The 27,224-nt window shown below is 43.3% G+C and overlaps 4 protein-coding genes across 5 annotated transcripts in view; 2 read left to right on the top strand and 2 right to left on the bottom strand.

The window, feature by feature from the left end:
- gse1b (Gse1 coiled-coil protein b) overlaps positions 1-14,036 on the top strand; it is a 186,785-nt gene extending 172,749 nt beyond the window's left edge. The window contains exons 5-17 of one of the 2 annotated variants that reach the window (XM_030413891.1): positions 352-518; positions 752-943; positions 2,766-2,930; positions 3,055-3,425; positions 3,729-4,059; positions 5,677-6,320; positions 6,438-6,550; positions 6,685-6,952; positions 8,499-8,612; positions 9,205-9,579; positions 10,262-10,648; positions 11,019-11,122; positions 11,286-14,036. In XM_030413891.1, the coding sequence (XP_030269751.1) occupies positions 352-518; positions 752-943; positions 2,766-2,930; positions 3,055-3,425; positions 3,729-4,059; positions 5,677-6,320; positions 6,438-6,550; positions 6,685-6,952; positions 8,499-8,612; positions 9,205-9,579; positions 10,262-10,648; positions 11,019-11,122; positions 11,286-11,426 (3,372 nt within the window). In that variant the 3' untranslated portion in view covers positions 11,427-14,036. The remainder of the gene's footprint in view (positions 1-351; positions 519-751; positions 944-2,765; positions 2,931-3,054; positions 3,426-3,728; positions 4,060-5,676; positions 6,321-6,437; positions 6,551-6,684; positions 6,953-8,498; positions 8,613-9,204; positions 9,580-10,261; positions 10,649-11,018; positions 11,123-11,285) is intronic. The other variant, XM_030413892.1, reaches the window with a different exon arrangement.
- A 930-nt stretch (positions 14,037-14,966) lies between these two features.
- gins2 (GINS complex subunit 2) lies at positions 14,967-18,166 on the bottom strand. Its single transcript, XM_030413598.1, has 5 exons — positions 17,982-18,166; positions 17,264-17,378; positions 16,279-16,378; positions 16,012-16,138; positions 14,967-15,431 (listed from the first exon to the last, which is right to left on the bottom strand). The coding sequence occupies exons 1-5, from the start codon at positions 18,069-18,071 to the stop codon at positions 15,303-15,305; spliced, it is 561 nt and encodes a 186-aa protein (XP_030269458.1). The 5' UTR covers positions 18,072-18,166; the 3' UTR covers positions 14,967-15,302.
- Positions 18,167-20,921: 2,755 nt separating this feature from the next.
- emc8 (ER membrane protein complex subunit 8) lies at positions 20,922-23,830 on the bottom strand. Its single transcript, XM_030414923.1, has 5 exons — positions 23,267-23,830; positions 22,777-22,853; positions 22,582-22,651; positions 22,274-22,368; positions 20,922-22,171 (listed from the first exon to the last, which is right to left on the bottom strand). The coding sequence occupies exons 1-5, from the start codon at positions 23,477-23,479 to the stop codon at positions 22,012-22,014; spliced, it is 615 nt and encodes a 204-aa protein (XP_030270783.1). The 5' UTR covers positions 23,480-23,830; the 3' UTR covers positions 20,922-22,011.
- Positions 23,831-23,839: 9 nt separating this feature from the next.
- cox4i1 (cytochrome c oxidase subunit 4I1) lies at positions 23,840-26,807 on the top strand. The gene is made up of 5 exons (XM_030414924.1): positions 23,840-23,921; positions 24,760-24,836; positions 25,809-25,973; positions 26,150-26,281; positions 26,484-26,807. Exons 2-5 carry the CDS (start codon positions 24,761-24,763, stop codon positions 26,618-26,620), a joined length of 510 nt encoding a protein of 169 aa, XP_030270784.1. The 5' UTR covers positions 23,840-23,921; position 24,760; the 3' UTR covers positions 26,621-26,807.
- Positions 26,808-27,224: the final 417 nt, after the last annotated feature.

The following is a 27,224-nucleotide window of genomic DNA, read 5'->3' as shown; positions in this document are numbered from 1 at the left end:
TACCACATCCTCATCGATCATAAGGACGACGTCTCTTGTTTACAATTAGGGAAAAATGTTGAGGCCCTTCTTCTTTTCACCAATCTCTGCCTGCTGCCTCCGTTTTAACAGACATTCCCCTCAGAGAAATGTGGATCCGTCTGATTTTTACACGTTGGAGGAGGTTTGTGTGAGAAAGTGGATAAAAGTGCCCGAGGTGGGGTGAGGGAGGCTGCTGCACCATGAACAGGCCATACCCCCCCCATCCCCGTCTCTCCCCTCACAGGATGGACTCCATGAGCACTGACAACCGTGACGGTCACAGGTCCTGGCGAACAATGACTAAGACTCTCTCTCTGTATCTCTCTCCAGGCTGACTCGGGGCCTCGTGGGGCCAGCAGGGAACGTCTGGGTGCCGAGGGGTCCCTCCCCCAGGAGAAGGGTGGCCCCTCAGTCCCTGCCCACCTCCTGGGAAACCCCTATGCCTTTGGTCTCACCCCCGGTGCTGTCATGCAGGATTCACGTTTCCAGCCCCTCAAGTGAGTCACACAGCTGCTCTGCCTGTTTCTGTGGATTTGTGGAGTTGCTTCAACTCAAAAAGGAATTGTCCCGATGCTGAGTCATGGGTTTTATTGAACTCGGGTGAAATAAGAAGCCGCAACAAACAAACAAATGAGTTTCTTGTTATAAATTGGTAATTGTTTGCATGCAAGCAAATCAGGCTAACCACTGCTCCTCTCTGTTTTGCCTCTACCCCTTCTCTTACCTCCAGCTTGCCCAGACAGTTGCAGAACGCTGGTCATGTACCAGAAGAGTACCTCCGTGGTTTCCGGCCCTACGCCACGACCGAGGATGCCCTCCGCATGCCCTCTTTGCCCTTGGGCCTGGACCCCGCCACTGCAGCTGCAGCAGCTGCCTACTACCACCCCAGCTACCTGCCCCACCCTTCCTTCACGCCATACAGGTAAAGCTCTCCATTAATTTGTTTTGTTGACTTGGCGTCCATTTCCTCTGAGAGCAAATTGTGCAAACCGAGTGCATATGGCTGAACTAAGGACTGGTGCTGCTTCGACTCAGCAGTAAACGCGCTATAACGTGAATAGCTGACCTTGAATTCGTGTTCCCCATGGTACAACATTTTGTTGTTTGTAGATTTGTTTAACTGCAGGGGAGATTTCATCGAGTGTAGGAGAGATGAGGCGAGATGCGTCTAAGACAGATGGTGGCGCAGATTAAAAAACTGGGTTCAAAGTAAACAAAAGGCCAAGTGACAGAATAACAAAAAAAAAGCAAACTCACAGTATCATTGTGATCAGGAAGTAGTCATTGTCACCTAAAACAATTGCGTTCTTGCACCTCTTTGCAACACATGAGAGCAGAGTTTATCATGTCGGATGAGTCATCAATAAAAGCATTATATATTGCACCGTGTGAAAGGCGGCTGCTCAGAGGCCCGTGTTAGAAAAAAATATCTCGGTCAGGATGCTTTTAAGAGATTGACGTAAAAATAGACATACATCAATTTTTACTGCCAAAACGCTGCACTAATGTCATTTACAACCTGCAGAGCTGATGTAATGATGCTTTAGTGCGCGCTAGATTGCGGTGCAGCTCTTCATAAAACAGGCACTACACCTACTCGACGGTGTTCTAAAATGTCTGCGGGATCCTTATATATTTTGCAGTACGAGAGCTAACACAACTCTGCGTCTGCATTATTAATGAAAGAGGTTAATTTTGAAGCTTCCTGAACCAAGCACGTTAAGTGTGCTATATGTAGTTTCAGGGCGGCGGGGAATAATCAGACTCAGAAAGTTGATATTTACAATATAACTCAGAAATAGTTATTTGATATATTTCCACATAAACAAGTCATTCTCATGGGTATGGGTCCCCAGCACACAGCAAGGTAGCTACATAGAGGGGTCCTGCTGACATAAACAGAGTAAAACAGTATGAAATTGTGTTTTTCTATGAGAATAGTTTGCTTATCGGACTTGAAAACCGCCAAGTGTCCTCAAAACTGCACAGTGCACCTTTTTAATAGATCAATTGTCCTCGTCTTTGCCCAAGCTACATTACACCTATGGTTGAAATGGCATACACAAGAGAGCCGCAGCTGGTTTTTCCCACTTAAATCTAAATCTGGATCTTGTTCATGCATGATTTTTGAGAAATTCCCTGCCCCGTTTATAAATCCGGCACCCTGCTCTCACCACTGTGGTTTGTGAGGTTCTATAGTGTTCCTTATATAATAGGCCCGGTGTTCATGGAGAGCAAAACGCCAGCAGCAGAAAATATATGAGATATTTGTTTAAAAAAAACATTAAAAAAAACACAGTATACAACATCGTGATCCAGTGAACTGTATCTGTTGAGAAGGACCGGGTTTGCTCCGGGCTATCACACGGGCTGCGTGCCCCTGGTCTGTCAACGCAGCAAGATCAGAAGACTGCAGCACCCATCACACACTGCGCTGTAATGGATTTAATGAGGGGATGAGCAGTGGATGTCACACACGCAAGCACATGCACACCAACACACACACACACACACACACACAGTTGTGCATGAACACACAGCACCGTCTCTTGTTGGCGGTGCGGTGATGGAGGTTGGCTGACAGACACCGCCGCTTCCTCGAAAGACGGAGGGGGCCCTGTGATGTTTCTTCTTCGTGGAGGCACACGGGTTAATGAAAGTCAGCGCTGCGCTGTCACACAGGGAGACTGACTCCTTCTCTTTCTCTCTTTTTCTTTTTTCTTATTGCACTCCGTATCTCCCAGGATGGATGACCCGTTCCTCTCCGCTTTGAGGTCACCTTTCTATTCGTTGCCAGCAGGGGGAGCTTTACCCCCCATGCATCCCTCCGCTGTCCACATGCACCTACCGGGGGTCCGCTACCCTGGAGATTTCACACACCCTTCACTGTCGGCGCTGCAGTCTGAGAGGTAAAGTCTCCTTAATTCACCCACAAGCAGATTCTCAGCAGTGTGATTTAAGGACTGTCCTTTCCAATTTTCGCTGACCTTTCCTCTACTCTCTCCCTCCCCCCCGTCCACTCGGCTTTTTCAGGCTCCAGCTGGAGGATGAGCTGCGGCAGAGAGAGAGGGAGCGCGAACGGGAACGCGAGCGCGAGAAGGAGCGAGAGCGGGAGGCGGAGAGGGAGAAGGAGCGGGAGAGGGAACGCGAGCGGGAGAGGGAGCGCGAGAAGGAGCTGGAGAGGGAGCGGGAGAGAGAGCGCGAGCGGGAGAGGGAGCGAGAGAGGGAGCGCGAGAAGGAGAGGGAGAGGGAGAAGGAGCTGGAGAGGCAGAAGGAGAGAGCGCTGAGGGAGAAGGAGCTGCAGGCGTCCAAGGCCATGGAGAGCCACTATCTGGCCGAGCTCCACGCCATGAGGGGGCAGGAGGACCGAACCAAGCCTGAGAGACTCACCCCTAATCGGGCTGGTATGTGTCCGCGCCGCCCCCTGTAGCTTCCTCAAGCTACAGTCACACTGCTTGTCAACACCTCTGCATATAAACACTTCATGTTGATAGAGCTGAAAGGCAATATATCCGCAGCTATTGGTGATAATCAGCTAATCATCAAGTCATCGTTTCAGGGTATTTGCTCAGTGGTTAGCCCTTTTTTTTCTGGCATTTTATCGACCAAACGAATATTTGCTGAATTGAGAAGATTATCAGACGAAAAGAATCTTTAGTTGGATCCCTGTTATCCGATTCTTACGCTGACATTTCTCCCCTCTGCAGATAAAACCAAAGAGCCCATCCCTCCAGCTCCCAAACCGGTCCCTCCAGGACTCCACTCTTCGATGATCCAATCACATCATCCCGTCCCCGGCCTAATCTCAGGCCACGGCCTCTACATGGGGCCCGGCGCTATAGGGCCGGGGCTCTCGGCCTCAATGATGGCTCAGAGGACCAACGAGGAGGAGAGGTGGTTGGCGCGGCAACGCAAGCTGCGGCAGGAGAAGGAGGATCGTCAGTACCAGGTGTCTGAATTCCGCCAGCAGGTTCTGGAGCAGCACCTGGACTTGGGTCGGCCGGGTGATGGAGCAGATCACAGGACGGACCCGCACAGGTGAGACTCAAACCAAAGGGTGCAGAAAATTTGAACCCACTTATATTTATTTTTACCACATGCCATGGTAGTATTCATTCCCGCCTGACTTGGCAAATGCAGAGATGTTTTGCCCATGGCATCTGATAAAGACCAGCAGTTCTGGGTTTCTCTGTGACACACAAAATGCGTGCACGCATTCAGTGGAAAACACTATTTCTGGGGTGTTTTTTGGCTCGCTGTCTCTGCTAGCCAGATAGGGACAGTTGTGCGTGTTTTTTGAAGCCTCAGAAGCTGGCAGGCTTTAGTAGTTTGTTTTCAGGCAGGAACGGGAAAAAAAAAGATAAACCCTGTCAGAAGCATCACGTCGTCTCTATTTCTGTCCATGCTTCCTTCCAGGGGCCGACGTGTAGGCAAACACGCAAGCTATGTTTAGGTGTTGATGTAGGGTTTAAGTGAGGTCCCGATCACTGCTTTTCATGATTAGTGGATAGGGTTTTCAAACAGGCAGCGAGTGGGACGGCTAAGATACACAAAGGCTAATTCTCGGCTAATCCTCTCAACCTTGCACAGCGTAAGCCCCCCCGACTTACCCTCCTTTGTTACTGACTGTGTTTGTGCTGTTGTGTGTGTGTGTGTGTGTGTGTGTGTGTGTGTGTGTGTGTGTGTGTGTGTGTGTGTGTGTGTGTGTGCGTGTGTGATTCAGAAGTGAGGTTGTGGTTAATTCTGAACCGGTAGGACAGGACAGATATACTCGTCTGCTATCAGTAACCCTACGGTATAATCACAGAATCACAGCTCACAGGCTGCAGATTGCCGATAATGCAGACACATTTACTCGCTCTCACACACACACACACACACACTCACTCACACACAGAAAATGCAAACACAAACAGGAGGCATAGATAATTTGACTGGTCATGCAGCGCGCGCTCCTGCCAGGTTTGATTTGGAAAGTAGCTCGAGAAAGTGTCCATCAGCCATCTGCCTTTCTGTTTTTCGCCTCTGTTGCCATTTCTTTTCCACCACTACGCCATTATTCCTTTTCAAACATCTCGTGTTTTACTCTTTGCATACATATATATGTATGTATTTATATATTTATATATATATATATATATACTTCTTTCCTCTCTCACATAATTGAATACGATTCCCTTTCCAACACTCCATTGGCCTTCTTACCCTCCCTATATAAGTCATTTTCTCCTCTGTCTGACTGCCTGTCTCAATGTCAGGAGAACATTTCTCCTGGCTTCTTCTTTGTGACACCACTCTCTGAACTTGCTCTCTCACTTTTCTGTGTGTGTGCCTGTGTGTGTCTGTATGCGTCCCACACTACAAGGACCTAACAGATCAAAAACCAGCCTGTGTATCTGGAGGACATTGTAAGCCTTGGCCACATCCTCACTCTGCTCTGGGCTACTCTGTCTGGGCTTGATAACACTGTTTTGCTCGGACAAACTCACAGACACAGTGACAGGGATGAAGGGAAATGGGCAAGGAGTATGAGCACTGTGGTGTGCCTCTGCGTTGAATGTGTGATTTGAAAACAATCAATTTCAGAGGAGATATGCACATTGTACCGTATTTCCAACAGATAAACATGACCGCTGTCCCATTGTATCGCTACAGATCCATACCAAATCACCTTGAACCAGGAAGCCGGGACCTCCACCCTCACTTAGGCGCTCCTCCGCCCCTCATCTCCCCCAAACCTCCTCAGCCGCCACGCGAACACCACCCTCCGCCTCCCACCACCCTGTGGAACCCTGCATCTCTCATAGAAACAGTCTCAGACTCCAGACGTAACCACGAGCCCTCAGGGATGGGACACTACGAGCTCAGTCGGCTGCCGCCGGGGCCCTCGAAATATGAGGACGCAGCACGAAGGAGAGAAGGGGCAGTGATGGAGAAATATACCCCGCTGAGAGGTCCACCGGGCCTGCCGGAGCCCAGCACATTCCTTGCTGATCTGGAGAAATCCACTCAGACGTTCTTCAGCCAGCAGAGGGCGTCACTGTCCCTGTCCAGCCAGTATGAATTGGAGGGAGCTGTGAAGAGCAACGCTGGACTAAAGGGCCTCCAGGGACACCCAGGGCACAATAGACATGGACAAGGGCTGGGAATGGTCTCTGGGCCAGGGATGGGACAGGTAGCCACACTCGGTATGAGTCCAGAAACGATGCTGATCTATGACGAGATCCTTCAGCAGCACCGAAGGCCTGTCAGCAAGCTGGACCTGGAGGAGAAGAGGAGGAGGGAGGCCAGGGAGAAAGGTACTCACCGCGAACTTGATAATCATGGACTGTATCTTGTTTTATGTAACAGTTAACTTTATCAGAGGATTCAAAAACAGTGGGGTGTCAGTAGTGACCTCTGTATTTCTGCTGCAGGTTACTACTATGAGCTGGATGACTCATATGACGAGAGTGACGAGGAGGAGGTGAGGGCCCATCTCAGGAGAGTAGCGGAGCAGCCCCCACTCAAATTGGATGACTCCACAGAGGTAAAACACCTGCCAACACATGAGCCTTCTGTGCTTTCCTTGATGGGGGCACGCTGCGCACAAGCTCTCATGACAAAACATTGCAGTACGATTTATTTATTTTTTTAATTTTAATTCTCCACCTCCCCGCTCAGAAATTGGACTTCCTGGGAGCGTTCAGCCTGACCACGGTGGGCCGGCGAGATGAGCTGGTGCAGCAGAAGAGACGGAAGAGGAGGCGGATGCTCAGGGAGCGAAGCCCCTCGCCGCCCGCCTTGCACTCGAAACGCACCCCTCCCCCTCCTCCCCAGCTCAGCACGCGCTTCACCCCCGAGGAGATGGACCGAGCACCCGAGCTGGAGGATAAGAAGCGCTTCCTCACCATGTTCAGACTGTCGCATGTCACTATACAGCAGAGGAGAGGTAAGGAAAGCTCACAGTAATACACAGATACGTTCTAACACTCCCTGGTAAATCTCCTCACGTGGCTCTTTAGTTTTACCTGCTTATCATGCTTTTGGTTGTGTCTAACCACTGAACACATCGGTCCAATACTGTTGTGCACATTTACAACTTTATGCTTGAGGACCGCGGTGACTGCGGCGATTCACAATTTTTGAAAATCCTCTTGCATCGACTGCTCTGTTGTAGCACTGTAGTCACTCAACACTTGCTTTAGTTTGGGATAGTGTTACCGCGAGGTACACTCTGTACTTTTACAGGCACCGACTAAATTACGTCGGAGCCACCGTGTACCTATTAGCTCAATAAGTGCCAAATGTCGACGCCTTAAGAGCAGGTTGTGTCGCGAATTCAAATGAATGTTGATGAGAGTCCTCATGAAGCTTAGACTTTTACGATGTGCATTATGCCGTAGGAAAAGGCATTTCCAGCAATCGGCAAGGCTTAAAAATCAACAACTGACACCCATAAAAAAAAGTTGATCTCATCTTGAACATGTGCATCTGCAAATCAAAGATCAATATGGCCAATCCTGACATACTGCCACTTTAATATCATACCTGATCTGTTACGATCCATCAAAGTTAGACATGCTACTAGTCGAATAATCCCTGTTTTGTAAGACCGTAAGCCTGGCGGAGATCTACACTCTTCTGGTTAAATTACAACAATAGTTAGTGGAGAGTTAACTGGGTGTAACGATGCCTCTTAGCTACTCTTAATTAAATAAACCATGGCTCCCTTTACTGCTTAAATAAAGAAGGGCCGTGCCGAGGAAGCTAACTCTGAAGAAAATAGTTTTTACGGACATTGTTAAATCGTCTACTTACTACGAACTACTTAGAAACCGCTGCATTACGGAGGCTGACCCAGTGCCCCTCACGTGGCACACAAACATCCCCATCCATTAGTCATGTCATGTCTCTTCTCTTTGACATCTAAAGAAGAAGAACGATTGCATGCTCATTTAGCTTTTAGAAAGAAGTGGCCCATTCCCAGGCGGCTCCGCGGCTTGCTGACGCTTCACTTCAGCAGAGCCCGGCCTGCTTTACATGCACCGCGTTCTCATTAACATGTCGGCTTGAGCCCTTGAAGGAAATCATAAAGGGGTCAAACAATGAACATGTCAACCTCAGACCCCTATATTATAGGCGGCATATATTAAACTGTGTATGCATAATGTAATGCTTTACATTGGCCTAGATAGAGAAGGTGGACTTGTGTCAAGGTTCCGATTGTAGACGCGTTCAGACACAGACACACGCTGACGAGGAATTGGGAGTGGCAGCAGTGGGCTTACGGTGATCCTCGCCTAATCCTCTTGATTTACTGTTTGCTGCCTGTAGATGGCAGCGCACAGCCTCCCACGCTGCCAGGCCACACTACACACACACACGCATTAAGAGAGATAGGTGCCTATGAGATTGTGAATAAGACACACACAGATAGGAATAATGCCACAAAGATGCAAAGACTTAGACGTTATGTCTTCTTTTCTCCCTCTTAGACAATGAAAGAGTAGTGGAGCTGCTTCAGGCCATTAAAGAAAAGAGCGTAACATTGGACACCATCAGACATGCACCTCATCCGCTGTGTAAGAGCCCTCAGGCACCGATCTCTGGTGAGACACATGCTAATGTACACACATATGCACACTTTCCTATAGGTATTTATTCATTCACATACAGGGTTCAAAGATAGTCTGAAAAATGCTTCATTCCGACTGCTACTTGTATGTTTTAAAGGTTAGAAATGCACTTGAATTTGAGTAGAATCCTTGAAAACTTTTTGATTTTCGACATAAACCGTTTTTTTTTTGTTTTTTTTAAATGAAACAATCCCGTTGTCAGATTGCTGTGCCATGGCTTTGAAATTAGTAAGAGTTGAAAGGTAAATAATCAGGATCAAAACATACAGTCAAAATGTTATATGAACAGCTGGTAAAATAAGTGAAGTTGCTTTGGCGGTAAAGGAATTCTGTAAACTTTATAAAAATTTAGACGTGACGATAAAGGCTTTGAGAGACTGAAAATGTTGGTTTAGGTCCACTGAATGTGCTTGAATTTTACTAATAAAAAGTTGTACTAACCCTGTGTACAGTGCACCTGGATGATAGATGCGTCTAAAGTAACAAGTTAGTAACTGGAGCGTTCCATCTGTAGTAACGGTGATCTTGACCTCATCACGACTAACACGTGTTCAAATGATTGCAGATTCTGCATTGGCCCAGCCTCCCTCTGAATCAGAAGACCACCACAGCGTCAGACCACATAGCCCCTCCTCACATTGCCCGACGTCCCCCAATGGCCATCCGAAACCCCTCGGGGACACATTAAGACCAAAGGAACCCCCTTCTCCAGCTGTCTACCCCGACAAGGCCCGGGGGCCCGGTGAAGGACCGATCTCCAAGAAGAGCTCCAGCCTGCTGAACAGCTTGCGGCCCCCACTCCCCCTGCAGGCTAAAGAGGGTCTGCACAGCGTCAACGGACGCACCAAACCCTGGGACAGCTTCACGCCAGAGGAATTCGCACAGCAGTTCCATGAATCGGTGCTTCAGTCCACTCAGAAGGCTCTTCAGAAACACAAAGGTGAGCCACACAAGTCGCAGTGAGGGTGTCTAGGATGCAGCACAGTGGCCAGAGACAAGAGAGACCATCAAACAACAGGGCCGATAAGACCGTTGTTTTTCTAGTTAATCAGCAAATAATTTAGTTAAAAATGTCAGGAAATTGTGAAAAATTACATCTTCAAATTCAATGTTTTGTCCAACAAAGATCTGCACATTTGAGAACCTTGAATCAGCAAATTTTGATTTTTTGTTTTGAACTGTTTTGAGAAGCTTCTGTGATGGTTGACCAAACCACTAATCAGTTAATTAGACAATGGAAACAATTGTTAATTGGCCCTAGATTCATCGACGGGTCAAGTATCTTTCTTATTGTCAATTACTTATTCAACATTTGATTGATTCAAAAATCATGACAGTGTGGTCAAAAAGGACAGATTTCCAGGAAAATGTCCAGGACTACATACATACAATACTGCTTTATTACAGCCATATTTAGGGTTCCTTTTGGCATTATCTTCTACCTGTAGCTGTATATACAAAGTTTTGTTTATGTATTCAAGTGTAACTTACGTTTGCAGAGGGACCTAACTTGGTGTTTGCATTTGGGAAAATTGATTAAGCCTTTAAGCACGAAGTCTGTGCAAAAAAGCCAGATGAATGAAATAAGTCAACCCTTCCTTCTCTTCCATCTTGTCCTCAAGGTGGAGCCACGGGGATATCGGAGTCGTCGCACCTCCAGGAGTCGTCTGTTCACTACAACATTCCAGAGCTTCAGAGCGCCCCCGGCCGGCCGCCGCAGCCGCATCCACATCCACATCCTCATCAGCATCCGCTTCCACATCCACTTCCACTTCCGCAATCTCATTCAAATGCACATCCATTTCCCCATCTACTCACACACCCCCACTCTCAGCCCAACGGGCAGCACTTCTCTGCGCCCCCGCACCGGGAGGCCTCAGGGGCGAGGGAGGACATGTCAGGTCAAGATGACTCTGAGGAGGAGGAGGACGAGGAGGAAGAGGAGGCTCCTGCTTCCAAGTGGCAGGGGATTGAATCTATATTTGAAGCTTATCAGGAATATGTTGAAGGTAAGCGGCTGCACAGATGTTCAGTGTTTCCTTTTATTCCTGGAAAAAAAGAGATGTTTATCTCAAATCAGTGTACAATTTAATATCGTTTCCTGGTTGAAGTCTATACAAATAAGTTAGATTTTTAGCAGTTGTTGTAACGTTCCTTCGTCACTCGAGGGCGGTATTCATCCTTCCTATACCTAGTTCATTGTAAAATACTGATGTGTAATCAAGATTTCTCCCAGAAATTCGCTCAGCACCATCTGATCAATCTGAGAAACATGAGGATAAATTGGTGTTAGATTGGATCTGCTGTTAGATAGCATGCACATTTTCTTTCTCTAATCCCCAACCCTTATTTTTTCCCCTTCCCGACTTTGTCCACTAGAGCAAAGTTTGGAGCGACAAGTGTTGCAGAGCCAGTGTCGAAGACTAGAAGCTCAGAACTACAACCTCAGTCTGACTGCTGAGCAGCTGTCTCATACCATGGGGGTAAGATTATTGTACTTCTTAACGTACGCAGGGTAGAAAATGGCTTTAAGACAAGACTATATGAACTGAAGTCAATCAATCACAATAAAGACGTCACACAAGTGACCCTCCTTGTTGGGATTTTGTGTTAACTTCATATTTCATGTCTCTCCTGGTCGTGTAGGAGCTGATGTCCCAGAGACAGAAGCTGGCGGTGGAAAGGGAGAAGCTACAAGCAGAGCTGGAGCACTTCAGGAAGTGTTTGACGCTGCCACAGACACACTGGCCGAGAGGCGGCCATTACAAGGGCTACCCTCCCAGGTGACCCCAACAAGCCGACCTGATGTTCCCCAGGCCGCCTCCCCTTTCAGACTGACGCCCAAGAGTTTATTTTTCATGGCTTGGTCCACATGGCTCCATGGAGGAGAACATGGCTTGCTAGATAAAAAGAATGAGTGAATGAATGAATGAATGGTTGGAGTGAATGGATAGATGGGTGATACAGGACCATACAGTGAAGGAAAGGCAGTCTTTGGATTGCGGCTAGCCAGGGACTGTGCCACGAGCCACTAACGCGTGCCAATGTAGCCAACCCCACGAGATCAGCGAGAGCACGGGGCAGGAGAACCTGAAGATGAACACAAACACACACAAATACACACACATGCACCTGCTTTTCACACAGTCTTCAGTCCCCGCTGCTCTATTGTTCAGTCCCTGCATCCCTCGACGCCACAGCTACACAGACAATCCTGCCAATGAGGGAGCAGCTGCCCCGGGAGGGGCGTCGTCAAAGAGACTTGAACGCTCCAAAGGCTTCTGGCCAGTCGGGACTGATTTTTCATCACAGTGGCCATGAGCTTTTGAACTGGAAATGCACTTAAGAATAAAAGCTGAAGAACTACCTGGTGGTACTGTGTTGCAACAAAGAACTGTTGAAATTAGGGAAGAACTTAGAAAAATGCACATTTTTGGAAAGAATTAAGGAAAATGTTTTATTTCGAAATAGAAAATTTGAGAATAAGAATTTTAAAAGGTGCTTCAGCCTTGTATTGTATATAATATGAAGACTTAAAAAGAATTTTGTATGTTTTTATTACTTTAATCATTGTTCTTTTAAAAGAAAAAAGCCTGCCATTTTTATATGTTTATGCTTTTTTGGGGGGTTGGAAAAAGAAAGCCTTGCTTTTAGTGTTTGTACTGCTGCTGGCCAGAACAGCTCATTTTGAGACATTTAACAGAGTGAGAGAGAGAGAGAACAGGATACACTCCCCCACCTCTTACTCTCTCTCGCCTGGCACTGCGCAACTGAGACCCAGCCACGGCCACCTCGTGTGGCGTCTGAGCTCGGCGAAGCTTACGTAGAGGTCCTGAGACGTGGCTCCCGCCCTCTCATCCCCGTTCCTTCACAGCAACATGCGTCTCTCTGTTTCAACGTCCCTTTTCATCAACTCCTCTGGTCGGCTTCACTGCTGCTGGCATGACAGATAGCTTGAGATGTTCTCATTCAGAAACCAGTTGAGATCGATAATACAATGTTTTCTGTTTGTTTTTTTTTTTCCCCCTTTTTTTTTTTACGTTGGTCACGTGACATATTTGATTATTTTGTAAAGACATGAAGAGTCTCTTAAGCCGCCAGCTGATTAAACTGGTTCTTGATGCTTTATCCTACCGTTTGGACCTTCCACTTCACTTTGTACACCAGACAACATAAAACTCAATACAACACGACGGTTTGCGTAATGTCAGATCAAGCCTTACAAGATCAAGCCCTTATCAGCAGCCGTGAGAGGACACAGTGCCAAAATGAAAAAAAAAACAAAAAAAAACAGTAGCATTTTGGATTCTTAATTTTTAATCGAGTTGCAATTAGGTCAAAGCCAAAAAACATCAAAAAACCAGAACAGCCATCTTCCACCTTGGACCCCCACTCGTCTCCATTCTGCAGTTTTAGGACCCAAAGTTGCCAACATGTTATTAATAAAAACCACACAAAGGCGTAGATTCAGAAATGGCATTTCCTGGTACATAATGTAATATCAGAGAGGTTTGATTTACCTGACCTCGTACCTGTTTACAACCACTGCCTGCCTGCCTGTCAGCCTCGTCGTCAGCTCTGCCCTGAGATTCAGCCACAGGTTCGACACTGACCTCCCGTCCTGCCGCTCACGTTGCCTCACGTAGCCCATCAACGAGGCGTAGAAATCATCGGAAATCGGCGAGTTGGGATTGTTGGTTGTCAAAATGGGGCGTTTCAGTATTTCCAAACACGTCATTAACTTTGAAAATGTACAGAGAGAGTTAATTAACTAAAGACTTCCCCCCCTGCATATACAGTGTATCAATTACAAGTGCCTCAAGAATTTGGGAGCATGTGAATGAGTTGCAGTTTCCACATGAAGGACGTTCTACACACAACATCAGTGATCAGGGACTTCACATCCAAGTGTCTACTGTACGTCTCACGCCTTCCAGTTATGTGCATGTCAAGAACCCAACACTGAATTTCCTTTTTATCTAAAAACGCATCTGAGAATCTGTTCAATCACGAGGCCCAAGCCAGTTCAGAGGACCAGGTGGCTCCAGAGTGTAGTCTGTCATTTTTTACAGAGCAGAGAGACAAGAGCGCAGCCTATTGGTTAATGAGGGAGCACGCATGCTGAGGTATAAGCTGCCAATGACCCCGGGGAGGAAGGTGTAGTACAGTGAGCACCCTTTACCCAGCCTCCCTGTGTCTCCAGCCCACGCACACCCCATGCAATAGCCCCATTACTCAGTGGAGGATGTCTAGATGCTGTGAAATCCTGTTTTTAAAAATGTACTTGTTTGAATTCATTGTAATGTAATATATTCTTTGTTGAATGTAGTAATTAGGTATTTATGAATATATGGCTGTGATTTCAGACAAAAAAGAAAATAAAATATTTCAAAAATGTTAAATGTCAACCTTGGTCTTTGTCACACGTGTAGTTTAAATTAAAAAAGAAGCAGTGATCGTTCTGAACCGTTCCTGGCAAAGATGCTTCATTAATTATTATATTTAAGCACTAACCTCAACCAATATTTATTTGTCAATAGTTTTGAATTCAAACTCCAACTAGTTTTGGTCAGTATGTTGGTTTCTTTCCACCCCACAAGAGATATTCAATCTTCACTTTTAAAAAGTAATTGTAACGTTGCCTTCCGCTTAAGCAACAACCTCAAAACTGGAGTTGGTCCTGGGACGCTGTGCTGCTGCTTCTATTGCTCTTAAATATTTAAGCTGGGTCAAATACAAGGCAAAAGTCCTGGCAAGGACTTACATTAGAAGAATTTAAAAGAAGGAGTCCAGTGTTCATTTCGTTATTACTACAGCAGCAATACTTTGGGAAACGTTTTGCTCACGTTGACACATGAGTTTAGAGTGCCCTGTATTCTAAACCTATAAACCTCTACATGGTACATGGCCGTTTATCTCATCCTGACTTCTTCAAATGACATGTTTTGTTCAGTCAACAGTTCAAATCCGAAAGAAATTCAGGTACCAACGGGTCTTAGCAGTAAAACACTCACAGAGGAAGCTAAAACCAGCACACGTTTACCATTTTTGCTTGTAAAGTGGGGCAATTCTTCTATAAACTGACTTACCTTTTTACATCTACATAACAAACCATCATGAGGCTACTGTACGTGTGCATGATACCAGAGAAAAGTTTGCCAGTGCTTACCGCTTCTGTAATTTTGCAGACAAATCTCAAACAGTCCAGCAAACATGCAAAACAAGCTCATCTAGAACACTGAAATATGCCGGTATATGAGGACGTACAAAAAGAGAAAACTCATCTACCCTCAATATATGAACAAATACATTTATTTTTGTCATTTCTTGTCATATACAAAAGTGTTGGCAGTTTTAAACTACAGTGAGTGTCCTAAATTAAATTAAATATCCACATATTTAAACCAGCAGATACATATACAGCCTATGTGCTTTCAATTTGTATGCATTAACACGCGCCTCCCTCAAAATTAATACAACCTCTTAAAAAAAGGCTTCAATCAGACATTTACATAAATCTCATGGATTCCATTTCTGAAACAAACAGTCCTTTGGGTAATGAAGGGCCTGCTGAGTGAGTACACACCTCAGTCCAAGGCTTTAACCACAGTCTTCTCCACAGATCCAGACCCATTCAGCAGGTCTAGATCTTGATCTCGTGGATCAATAGTCCTTGAACTGTCCTTTACTCGCACCGGGCTGCAGATTGGAGCGTAGTTTGTACATGCAGTTGAGAGAGTCAAGAAGGAACGATCGTATGGTGTTGATCTCCATCAGAGTCAGGTTGTCCAGCTACAGGGGGAATGAAGCAGAGTGAGACACGAGATGTGGTTAGTTTTAAAAACAGGTAAAAAGATTTTTTCCTCTAATGACTGCTCTGGATGTGTGCTCACATCTGCTGGAGCAGGAAACGGCACGGACACAAGGTAAATAAATGAATAATCCGCATTGTATTGCAAGACTCTGTAACCATAGCTGTTAATTAAGAAACAATCGAGGGGCTGCGAGGTTCCACTTTAAGAAATGATCAGAGTTCTTCATCACTTGAAGTTGCACAGAATTAATTCCAAGGTGCTTACACGTTTCTTGAATTCCAACACAACCTCCACTAGCCATTTTAAATAAATGGAGAGTAAATTATTCGACTCATTATTTTCAGCTCCGCTCTACCCAAGGACCCTTCATTTACTATCACAGATGACAAAGAAACACGGCAAATCATCACATTTAGGAAGCAAGAAGCAAATGTTTGACATTTTAATTGATTGTCAGAATGGTCAGTGAGTAATTTTCTTTCCATCCGCTCATTAAAGTGACAGCTCGAACATTATGTGGACACTAAATGTGTGTGATTCTTCGTCATCAGCTGTACCTTGGCATGAGCCTCCATCTGACTGATGAAGCTGTCTGCCGAGAGGCGGAGTTTGGCCACACGCGTGTCCCAGATGTCTTTGACCAGTGTGCGGATCTCGTCTGCCTTCGGGATGTCGTCAGAGGCACTACGGAGACACATAGACCATAATGTACACTACAGTGCCACATACACAGACAATAAGGGAGCATTTTCACAGTCAGTTTTATTACTATACAACACTGTGAACACATAAAAGTCTCATTTGTGCAGGGGGAACTATCTTACTAGTTCAGTAGCAGTTTGGTCAGCTCCATATAGTAAGGACTGGGAGCAGGCGTAAAGGTGTCCTCCTTCCTCTCAAGGTCTCGCATCTCCTCCAGTTTCTCTGCACAGGATCAACACGAGGTAAGTCAAAACAGGAACTGAATGAGCCACCATCACCAGATGAAGGAAATCGGCATGAACGTCAACATCTCTTAGATGCGTCATCATTGCAGTTCAAATTCTGGTATTTTCATCATCTTGTGCCAACGATATTCAGGTTCTCTTTTTATGCGAAATCTGACATTTTTAAGGCATAAGCCTGGCCATATTCTATACTTCTCTTGAGCAATGAATTTGATCTTACAAATAAATACATCCTGTGCAGCCAAAGCCCGATACGTCTTCTTCCACTGGGCCTTAAGCCTGCATTGTTGTCCAAACATCGTTACAAATACAGCGATGAGCCCCAGCGTTGTATTTAGTGATGTGTCCCTGCATCATTATGCACCCAGTATATTGAAAGCTGGCTACACACACTGGTTTTGACCTTGAGCTAACGTCCACACCAATAAAGGAAGTACAGTGAGTCCAGTTAATCAGCCAAGAATCGAGGAGGCGCTGTCAACTTCGCCGCCCAACACTGAGAGAGGAGTGTGCAGCCGTGTCATATTTGTGATGTTTGCCACATTCAGGAAGCGCTGCTATGTGAAAACAATTCATCCGTAGATCACAGCACACGTAAAATGCACGACTGACGACTTTAAATTACCTCTTAAAGTGATAAGAGCATATGATCTGTGTTACGCATTACACAAACAAACAAAAGCTTTTTGCACATTTAGTGGAGATCAGAACGTTTCCAAGGTACCAGATATATCTGGCTGAATTTCGGTTTAATATGTTGAAATGATTTACAAGACCTACAAAAGAATGTACATTTTGCAGCAATCACCAAACCTTAAAGCTTGATAAGGTATCAAAGACCCATATGCTCTGTATATCTTACCTACATCCATCCAGGCAGGAGGCATAATCCTGCATTTCTGTCTCTGCTTCAGGTTAAGGGCCAACCACACGGGGACATCCACTGACAGTCCAGGGTTGAAGGGACCCAGATCGCCCTGAGGAGAGACAGATGTTATGCCTGAAAACATGCTGCTGGCCCACACAGAATATATTAACTATATAAACTATAATTTGACCACATTGATATTTCACCATCTGGCTGCAAGGTTTGGCACATGCTAATGTTAAAGACACACTATGTAGTTTTGGGGAAGACATTTTAAGAAGAGAAAGATCTTAAATGACTGATTTTTTTTTTTATGCCTAAAATATATATCTCCGTTTTCATGACAAACAAAAACAATGTTCGCACTGTTTAACTTTGTTTACATTGTGGCGGACCCTGCCACCTTTCTAGCTCCAAACGGAGCTCTGTGGACATTATTTACCTCTGAGGACATCTTGTTTGTTTAGTTACAGAAGAAATTAATACAGGAGTTTCCATTACTACCTCATTAATTAATATTGTAAATATTCAAATATTGCGTTTGAATTTCTACCCCAAAACTACACATGGCACCTTTAACTACTGAGCTAATGTGGCTAACGTTATGCGAGGTATCAATATTTTGTAAGAAGTTAACCGTGTACAAAAAAAATAAAAAAAATAAATAAATAAAGAGAAGTCCTGACAAATGCAGCTGGCTTCACTTACTTACCCCGATCAGATAGACCTTGTCCAGGCTGAAGTTCGGGACTATCTTCACCGTCTCTTTCTCAGCGAGGAACTCTACCTCCGCGGGGTCCATAACTGTTGTTAAACTGTTTTGTATCTAAAAACTTCACCCTCACATCTACGCTGCTAATGTTTCCCGCGCTGGAGGCTGCATGATCCTGCACGAAGAAGTACGAGGGATGGGACTGCATCGTCATCAACAAGCGACGTAATGTCGGTCAGCACAGCGTTCCGTGGTGTTCACATTAACATCGTCGGTATGTCTGTGTGTAGTGCTCATATCCAGCACTTGCTGTATCTGAATCTTTAGAGAAAGTTTAGTTCAAGGAATGTTGGCTGGCTCATCAGGGACCGCTTGTTTATGACGGCACTGTCTGATCCTTAAGTTTTATTGCGCTGTGTCTGGCCCGGAAGGAAGAAGTGGGTCATGTGACAGCAACAGGTGCCAGTAAGAGCCGCTAGGTGGCAATATTCACCAAGTGATAACTCTGAGGACGTTGTTATTCCGAATATGACTGTGACTTTCATCGTCAAAATTCCAGTCCAGCACAACCAAGCACCAACAAACAAAACACTTTTTAAAAAAATTATTATTAGTATTTAAATTTTCAATGGAAGTCATAAAATAATGATCAAATTAATTATATACATTTCATCTGGGGAGAAGTTTGATTTGTTAAAGATGGCTAAAATGTCAATCTTTGTCAGATATCTTTATCAAGTATTTATGAAAGGTATTTCTTTAAATCATGCCAAAAGGCAATAGAATGGAAACTGTCTGTAACAACATGTTCAATAGTTTCTCCCACACAATCACAAAAGAAGCATCAGTTGTTTACATTGGGTGAAAAGACGACAAATATTGTCTTTTACAGGAAAGTACCTACATACAATTTGAAAAGAAACTCTGATTCTATTTCGAATGATATATTCTTGAGGCAAGAGACGGTGCTCCATAATTTTCTATCTAAATAAAACCGTCTATATTTATATATGGGTGTTGTGATATAATCTAGATGATTTTTAATATAAGTACTGTGCACATTTTCTATCAAGCAACGAAACCCAATAGTAACAGGGCATTCACTTAAAGTCAGTTCATCAAGATGTATGCTTTGTGCTAAAGTAACTATACTATGAGGTGTTGGTTTGATTTGATGACCATGTCAAACTCTTGTTGAGAAATGTAAACACTATATTTCTCTAGAAAAGCCTCATAACCACACAATTCGCTGTTAATATTCAAAAGTTGGTTCACAGTATTTATGTTAACAAATGTAAGTATAGAGTTTTGTCTCTATATGAAATGTAATCATTGTTCCATAAGATACAACTGTGAGGAGAGTAATTGTGTTTGTACAGAAGAGCCCAACATCACAGAATCTGTTGATGAAAGTCAGTTTCACAGGGAGATGTCCAACAGATAAAGGACACCACAAAAAATAAATTAAGACCGCCAACATGAATGTTACTAATGTCAGAAACATTTTTACGGCCTTTCTCTTATTGTGACATCCGTTTCAATATAATTTGTGGTCTTTGTTATTTAAAAAAGTTTTCCTCTTGACAAAGTCAGTTTGCAGAGGCCATGGTTACTTAGTGTAGTTAAAATAACCACAAACTTAAAATACGTTTATTTGCTTTGTTAAAGTAACACTAGCATTGTTACCAAACTATATTTATAAATGTATATATGATCAATGATGTGTTCATGTGTAAGTAGCATTTTTTTTTGTATAAACTGATCATATTTTGTATCTTAAGTATTAATATTCCATTTACTAGCTTTAGCTGTCAAATGTAGCCTATGCCGTGGAGTAAACAATACTATGCAGTGGAGTAAAGTGTTATATATATATATATATATGTACACATACATACTTACATACACACACACATATATATACACACATACACACACACACACACATATGAAAAGATATTTCATGACATATTTCGTAAATTGTGCATGTGTCAGTACTTTGTTTTATAGACCAAATTTAATAGGCGAAAATAATTTGTACATTAACTGATAATTAATATAATGATAAGATGGGGCACTGACTGCATCGAAACAAATGCTACTCTCTACTCTGCTCTTATGAAGCCTCTTCTAATAATGACATTTCTGTAACTAGTAGCAGTAAACATAGCCAGAAAAATGAGTCCAACACCGTAATTCAGTTCTGTGGTCATGAGTTGATAATATAGCAGTTTACTATAAGAGCTGATAAAAGCCTGATCCAGGGCAGGTATAACACCTAATGCACATGATTGTACTGCAGGTGCCAATGATTCTCCACAGGGAGATAAAACAAAGTGGGGCAGGTCTGAAGGAAATGTGACAATTTTCAGGCCAAAGTCCGTCAGAGATTAGAGGAGGTGATGTATATGTGTAGGATAAACTGAGGACACACAAAGGAGGGCAGTTAGGGGAATCATATATGTGAGGCTAGATCAGCATAGCTTCCTGGTTATTCAATGCTATACACATTCTTTGTAGGAGCAGGAAATGACATCTTGAACAAGCAGGAAGTGTCAAAATCTGACTACATATCAAACTTCATTATTTAGAGATTCTTTTTAAAGGTACATGCAACTGCTGTGACTTTGCTGCAGTAATGATGTTCCCACTTGAATTAATAAAGAATTGTGTCTATTGTCATTCTATAAAAAAATATCTCAAATATTTTTCTCCCTTCTGTCTGTCCTGAGTGGATAATAGCACAATGACCCTGACATATGTGTTACTGATAAAGCCATTAGTACAACCCTCACTAGGCTATTTTAAGCGATACCAAACGCAACCAAAAAATGATGCAGCCCTGAATCTGTAAGAGATCATTTCAAACTACATGAATTTTTCTAAAAACTATAAAGGTAATGTTGTGAGATTTCGAATGACGAATCTGACAGATTTGGATAATTTCAAAAGTCGGTTTCATTGTACATTCAGTTAATAAAATACCTGTAAAAAAATGTTCTGTCCACACAAAGAACTAATTATGATTCATTCTAATCTCAAATACAAAAAGTAGCTTTGTATCCTCACATTAAATATTACAATTTTTTTTAACATTGCTTATTAAATAATAGGATTTAGAGTGGTCAAATAAATAGTTACCTAAAACATATATCCAACACAAAACAAAATTCACACTCCTGTGATCTGACTCAGTGTACTGTTTTTCTGAACAATGAAAAGCCGATGCGCCTACATGTACACTGTCCAGAAAGACATTCTGAAGCACACCAGTGACAATAACAGCTCACATGCATCACAGAAATGTTTGCGTACGCATTCCTTATTAAAAGTCGAAGCTCTTCAGTCAAATCATCCCGTTGTTATTGCAGGTGCATCTACAGAACGACTGGAGTTGGCGTGACATCCAGTCTGAGACAAAACCTTAAAACCTTTAATTCATGTCTCTCTCGCTTTCATTTATAAGTTCTCTTTGTATTTTTTAATGAAACTGACCACATACATCTTCAGACTATAGTTCTGCCATGTGAACTTTGTTTCCGTGCTTAAAACAAACTAGAAATGTAATAAAGAACATATATTTATATCATATCTCAGTAGTACAATCATACCTAAAATGTGTAATACTTTAGGACTTGATCTTTGTATGGCTTCTGGCCGTAAAATTTAATAAATCAAATACTCTATAATTTAACTTAATCCACACAACTATGAATAAACACAAACCGTTGCAGAAAAACAAAAATCACATTTAAGTTGCATTCAAAAACATAACCGCCTTCATCACCTCAGCATCACCTTGTAAAGGTGGGCACATGCCAATAGTGCACGTATGGTGCTTGCCCTTAACAGACGTGGGCCAACTGATCAGTGCTCCGAAAGACTCCGTCAGCATGAAGGCCTTTTTGATGGAACAAAGACTAGATATTCAGCATAACTGTACTCCAATGCTACACGATAAGTAGCATGCATGCTGAAAAGGCAGCAATAAATGTGTGTGCGTGTCCAGGGTTCCTCCTGACCGAGGGCCTTAGCACAGATCCAGGACGGACTTGTTGATCACAGGGTTGGTCCAGTCGTTCCTTAGATCATCCAAGTGATTGTCAAAGTCAATCAGGTTCTCGTAGGACCTGCCCTCCAGCAGAGCAGATGTGATCTTCTGTGCTTCGCTCCAGTCCTCGAAACAGTCGCTGGAAGACAAAAGAGAACATTCGATTGAGAATTTGACAAAAACATGAAACAGGGTCCATACAAGTCTTGCAGTGAAAAAAGCCCTTAACAGAGACACTTACGAGGTTACGTCTCTGCTTTTCCACTTGTTTTCATGGTGATCATAGATGACCACAATGGGCTCAAAACAGCTCATTGTTAGTCTACTGTTGTCCACCTAAAAGGAGAAAAACAGACATTTTTTTCTTGTTTCTTACTGCCGTTTTATTTGCTGCTCTCTATTTTTGCTATCCTCTTTGCTGCTTACAAATAGCAAATTTCCCTGTTGTGGGAATAATAAAGGATTATCTTATCTTCAAACTTGATGCACAAAAACACGTTAAACCAGCAGTGCAGTCCACGAACACCAGCGTAAAGGATTTACTGATACCATAACAATTGCCGCATCACTGAAGTTCTCAGAAATCCTCGCGGCCACTTTTTCTGCAACTTGGTTGGGTCTGCAAGAGAGAGATGACCGGAAGATATAATGAAGTAGAGCCCAGGGGGAGTTTGGGGGCATGGTTAATCAGTGATTGATTTCTTGTAAACAGCGGGGTGTCTGCGTCCATTTGGCTGTCAGTACCTTGAATCCTTTGTGCGTTCATTGGCCTGGTAATATCCAGCTATGATATAATTATTTTCTTTACACCAAGTATCGATCTGAGACGGGAAGAGGAGAGAAGGGACAGCAGAGATCACAATTAATTCATTTTCAACCAGAAGAAGGAAAAAAACACAGACACAGGACTAGGATTAGTTTCCAGTTTTGGAACTTGTAGCATGTAACATAAAGATGCTCTGCAATAAACCATGAGTTTATGAAGGTCTGAATGTTGAAACTGCTCTAGACATGCATATGCCATTTAAGTTTATTAGTCTTTATATGGAGGTGGCTCAAATATTTATTACACCCTCCATTTAAAAAGTGGGCACACAATATAAAAAAAAACACCAGTGAATTTGAATCAAAACCCCTTTTAAAACAGTTTTAACAGAATACAGATCTTTTGTTTTGTGGATTTAATTGCATTAGTTTAAGCTATGTGCACCCAATAAACTGAGGGAACACTTACCAGTGTCAGAGCTACTTCTAGCATTGGTGCCAGGGCGAGAGTACCGTGAAACAGCGGCACACAGTCCACACACAGGACCGGCTCACTGTGGCTGTCCTTCTTCTTCTCCTTCGTCTTCTCTGCCACCAGCAGCCCGTTCACGGCGCAGTGGGGATACTTGGCAGCGTGTAAAAGCATTTTACAGTAAGCCTGACTTGTCAGCTGAATAGGCATTTTCGTAGGAAGTTGGCAAAAACCCGTGGAAAAGACGAGGGGAAGTTGAGTGGCTACACGATGGGGATGAACTACCGCCTGCTACCGTTAGCTAGCGTTGCACATAAAGCACGGATAAAAAGTAGACATCTACGTCGGCAGTCACCTTACTGCCCGAATATGTGGTCGACGACGGGCCTTCTAGCGCGCACATGTAAGCTTTTACGATTGGCAAATATCAAGACGGTATTTTTGTGCTCGGTGAATTGCTCAGTGTCGTGAAATCTAGCAGCAGGGGCTAATCTTACTTCCACCTTCCACTCGTTAGCACCGGTGGTGCAGTAAACAGGAATCGGAATGTCGCAAAGCTGGCCTCATTTCACCTCGTTCTCCTTGTGACGTACGTATATCCGCTCGCAAACGTACTTCCTTTCAGACCATCGCCGGACGAGAGAGCGGAGAAGTAAGTAGATTGTATTCTTTTATCACCGGTATCTTTTCAACCATATAGAAATTCATCACACTTTACCGCTCACTCACACCGTGACTTCATACATATTCAAAGCGTGGGTAATGGTCCAAGATGAGTTTGTTATTTTAGGCAAAATAAGCGATTGTGTATAAGTGACTTTGTCTGAGCGGATCGGTGCTAGGACGTGCTAATGTCCCGGCTAGCCGTCTATAGCTTCTAGCATCAGGTTCGTGATGACAGGTGTGCTGCGTAGACGCAAAAAGTCACGGCGGTCTACCGAGGGCTCTTATAAATGTAGTCTCATTCAATGGGCAACTATTGAATTGGACAGTATCGTCTTAAAGAATCTGGTATTTCTGTGATTATATCTTCCCGGGCGCTATGACCTTGTGTTTGCAGCTAAAGCTAACGTTAGCTTAACCAGAAGATGTAACCGAAGCTAAGCTTTGGTTTTGACACTTAACAGCAAGTCAGCGTGCCTGTGAATTTAAATTCTGTCTTTATTTTTGTACAAACTGCGCTATTTCGTTTACAACAATTTAAAACGTCAGTCCAATGCCTGAAATTGTATTGTTTCATAGACCTGCGACCACTCAACTGTGCTTGTTGTTGTATCCTAGCTGCTACTTTTAGCTTTGACACAAGTTCCTAATGTATTCTTATTTGTCTGTCTGCTGAGGGGAGATAGTCATTTGTCAAGTAACATTATAAAACGTCTGTTAATGTAACGGAAGGACCGGAAGGAGGATGTGTAAACATACTGATGTGTTTATATGTATGTAAATATCCTTGGTGAAGTTGCTAATTTCTTAAATAACATTTTCCACAGAATGCTGGCCACCAGAGCCCTTCGCCTCATTGGCAAGCGTGCCATTTCCACATCTGTGTGTGTACGTGGAGGACATGGTGAGTGTGACCTGAAATGACCAGGGTATATTCTATTTCTGGTAGAGGCGATAGCAATACAGTTGATTGAGTCTTGTGCCTGAAACAATCATCAGTTTGACCTTTTTGAGACTCATACATTGAGGATTGAATTGGATCTCAAAGCTCTAAAAGACAACTCTTCAGTGACCTGCCATAAGGTTTCTTTATCTTTGAATGCAAAATCTCAAAAGGCAAATTTGAATGAAAAGTATGTTTTGCAAGAACTATTAAATGTTTGAGTGACAGCATACATAGAAATATCTGTATTTCCCTGTATGTGACAACAACACAGTTTCACCATGTAAAGTGAGTCGGGCTGGTGTAAACAATCTGATTTATCTCTCCTACCTCACAGCTACCTGACACCTGAGCTAAACACCTGCCACTTTAGTTTAAAAAGCATTTGACTCAATCCACAGCTGATAAGTGTGTGTATCAGCAATGTTTCTTGTGCCAATCAAATGCAAGCACAAGTTCTCTAGCTGAACTGGCTCTGACTCAGGTATTACAGATGCACAGAGTGTCAGGCATCTATTTAGTGATGGCATGTACCCGTTAATATTATATGTACAAATAAAAAGTGACACACTGAATGATACATGTATATTGAGTACAAGGTCAAGAAGAGAATGTAATGTGTTGTGGCGGGCTGGGAGCGGAGTAAAATTTCATCACAGCCTAACACCACACAAGTTGTTTTGTAAGTTAGTACATCCTCAACCAATCCTGAGAAAACTCTGTGCATTTCTTTATTAGCTAATGAAATCATTTGTGGCTAACCTCCATGTTGGTTCTGTGTATCGGAGTGTTCTGTTTAAGCATCATAGTTCTAGTCCAAAAAAACATGTCAGCCTTGGTATCGTCATGACATTTAAAAGAAGACTGACATAAACAAAGCGGTCAGTGTTAGTAAAACATATCTGATAGGCCGTTCTTTCTTGTCCCCTGCAGGTGTTGCAAAGGTAGAGGACTACACTCTACCTGCCTACTTTGACAAGAGAGAAGAACCTCTTCCTGATATCTGCTATGTGCAGACCCTGAGTCCAGAGCAGAAGTCCCTGAAGGAGAAGGAGATGGGCTCCTGGGCTTCCCTCTCCAATGATGAGAAGATTGCATGTAGGACTTCACTGCTTTCTGCTTTTCCTATACTCTAATATGCATATCTTTTGATCAAACTCATCCTGTTGTCAACAAGCACTGTATTAATTAATGTAGTAATGTTTTAATGGTTAGGTACATTTTCATCCATTACAATTTTAATCATCTAGATTTTGTTTGTTTTTAATGTTCAGTGTACCGCATCAGCTTCAAAGAGAGCTTTGCTGAGATGAACCACCCAACATCGGAGTGGAAGTCTGTGGTTGCAGGGATGTTCTTTCTCATCGGCTTCACTGGCTTTGTTGTGCTCTGGCAGAGGAAGTATGGTATGTCTTGCAAAAAGTATAATGGCAATATTGGCCATGATGTGCCTGTAAATCTGCAAGGCTTGATGTAGTGTTATGCTTTGGATTTCAAAATCTAATCAGTTTAAACAGAGAATAATGCAATTATTATCCTTTTAGTACAGAGTTGCAAAACAGCCCATAAAGCTCATCAATTGACACTTTTGGTATTGTCTTTTTGTAGTATACGGAGCCGTCCCACACACATTTGATCCTGAGTACAAAGCAAAGGAACTCCAGAGGATGCTGGACATGAGAATCAACCCAGTGGAGGGCTTCTCCGCCAACTGGGACTACGAGAACAAGCAGTGGAAAAAGTAAAGGACCCAGAGGACCATAAAGCATACTTGAACATAACAGCAGACCAACTCAAAATTACACAAATACCTATATTTCTGTATTTAACCATTGTCCACATTACCTCAGTCTGTGCATTCTGGAAGACCACTTCCTCTTAAGGTCACTGTGTATTATAGAAATGAAAATAAAAATTGTTAAACTGATAAAACGTTTCAATTTTGAATGGTCTTAACTTGCTTGTGCATTAAATGAATGTTTCACTTAAATCATACAAAATTTGACGCAACACTACACAGAGCTGGGAAAAGAACTATTGAACATATATATTTATGGGGGGTTAACGGTTGGTAAATGTATTTCTGTTTTCAGATAGGCCTGATTTATTTCCCAAAGTCAACAAAATTGGAATAGAGAAGTGTAATTTTTTTACTACATCATTATGGCATACACCGTATTTGAAACATTTCAAAACAATTTTCATGTATATAGCCCAAAAATCACAATCACATTGCCTCTTTACAGTCAATGAACGACATCCTCTGACCTCAGCAACTTGCCATATTAAGGGGGAAAAATGCAATAAACCTCAGGAGGAGCCACAGAGGGGGTGTGTAGCACATCACAA

Source organism: Sparus aurata, chromosome 4 (genome assembly GCF_900880675.1).
Source record: "Sparus aurata chromosome 4, fSpaAur1.1, whole genome shotgun sequence".
Lineage (NCBI taxonomy): Eukaryota > Metazoa > Chordata > Actinopteri > Spariformes > Sparidae > Sparus > Sparus aurata.
Note: the sequence above shows the minus strand (reverse complement) of the source record. Positions and strands in the feature narration are given on the sequence as shown.

Excerpts from the sequence above, each read along its gene's own strand:
- gins2 (XM_030413598.1), bottom strand. The coding sequence starts at position 18,071 with ATGGACCCCGCGGAGGTAGAGTTCCTCGCTGAGAAAGAGACGGTGAAG. Across the intron at positions 16,379-17,263 it reads TCCTGCCTGGATGGATGTAG|AGAAACTGGAGGAGATGCGA; the intron begins GTAAGATATACA and ends GATCCTGTGCAG. Across the intron at positions 15,432-16,011 it reads AGATGGAGGCTCATGCCAAG|CTGGACAACCTGACTCTGAT; the intron begins GTACAGCTGATG and ends TTCCCCCTGTAG.
- emc8 (XM_030414923.1), bottom strand. The coding sequence starts at position 23,479 with ATGCCTATTCAGCTGACAAGTCAGGCTTACTGTAAAATGCTTTTACAC. Across the intron at positions 22,854-23,266 it reads TAGAAGTAGCTCTGACACTG|ATCGATACTTGGTGTAAAGA; the intron begins GTAAGTGTTCCC and ends TTCCCGTCTCAG. Across the intron at positions 22,369-22,581 it reads GTGATGCGGCAATTGTTATG|GTGGACAACAGTAGACTAAC; the intron begins GTATCAGTAAAT and ends TTCTCCTTTTAG.
- cox4i1 (XM_030414924.1), top strand. The coding sequence starts at position 24,761 with ATGCTGGCCACCAGAGCCCTTCGCCTCATTGGCAAGCGTGCCATTTCC. Across the intron at positions 24,837-25,808 it reads GTGTGTACGTGGAGGACATG|GTGTTGCAAAGGTAGAGGAC; the intron begins GTGAGTGTGACC and ends TGTCCCCTGCAG. Across the intron at positions 25,974-26,149 it reads CAATGATGAGAAGATTGCAT|TGTACCGCATCAGCTTCAAA; the intron begins GTAGGACTTCAC and ends TTTAATGTTCAG.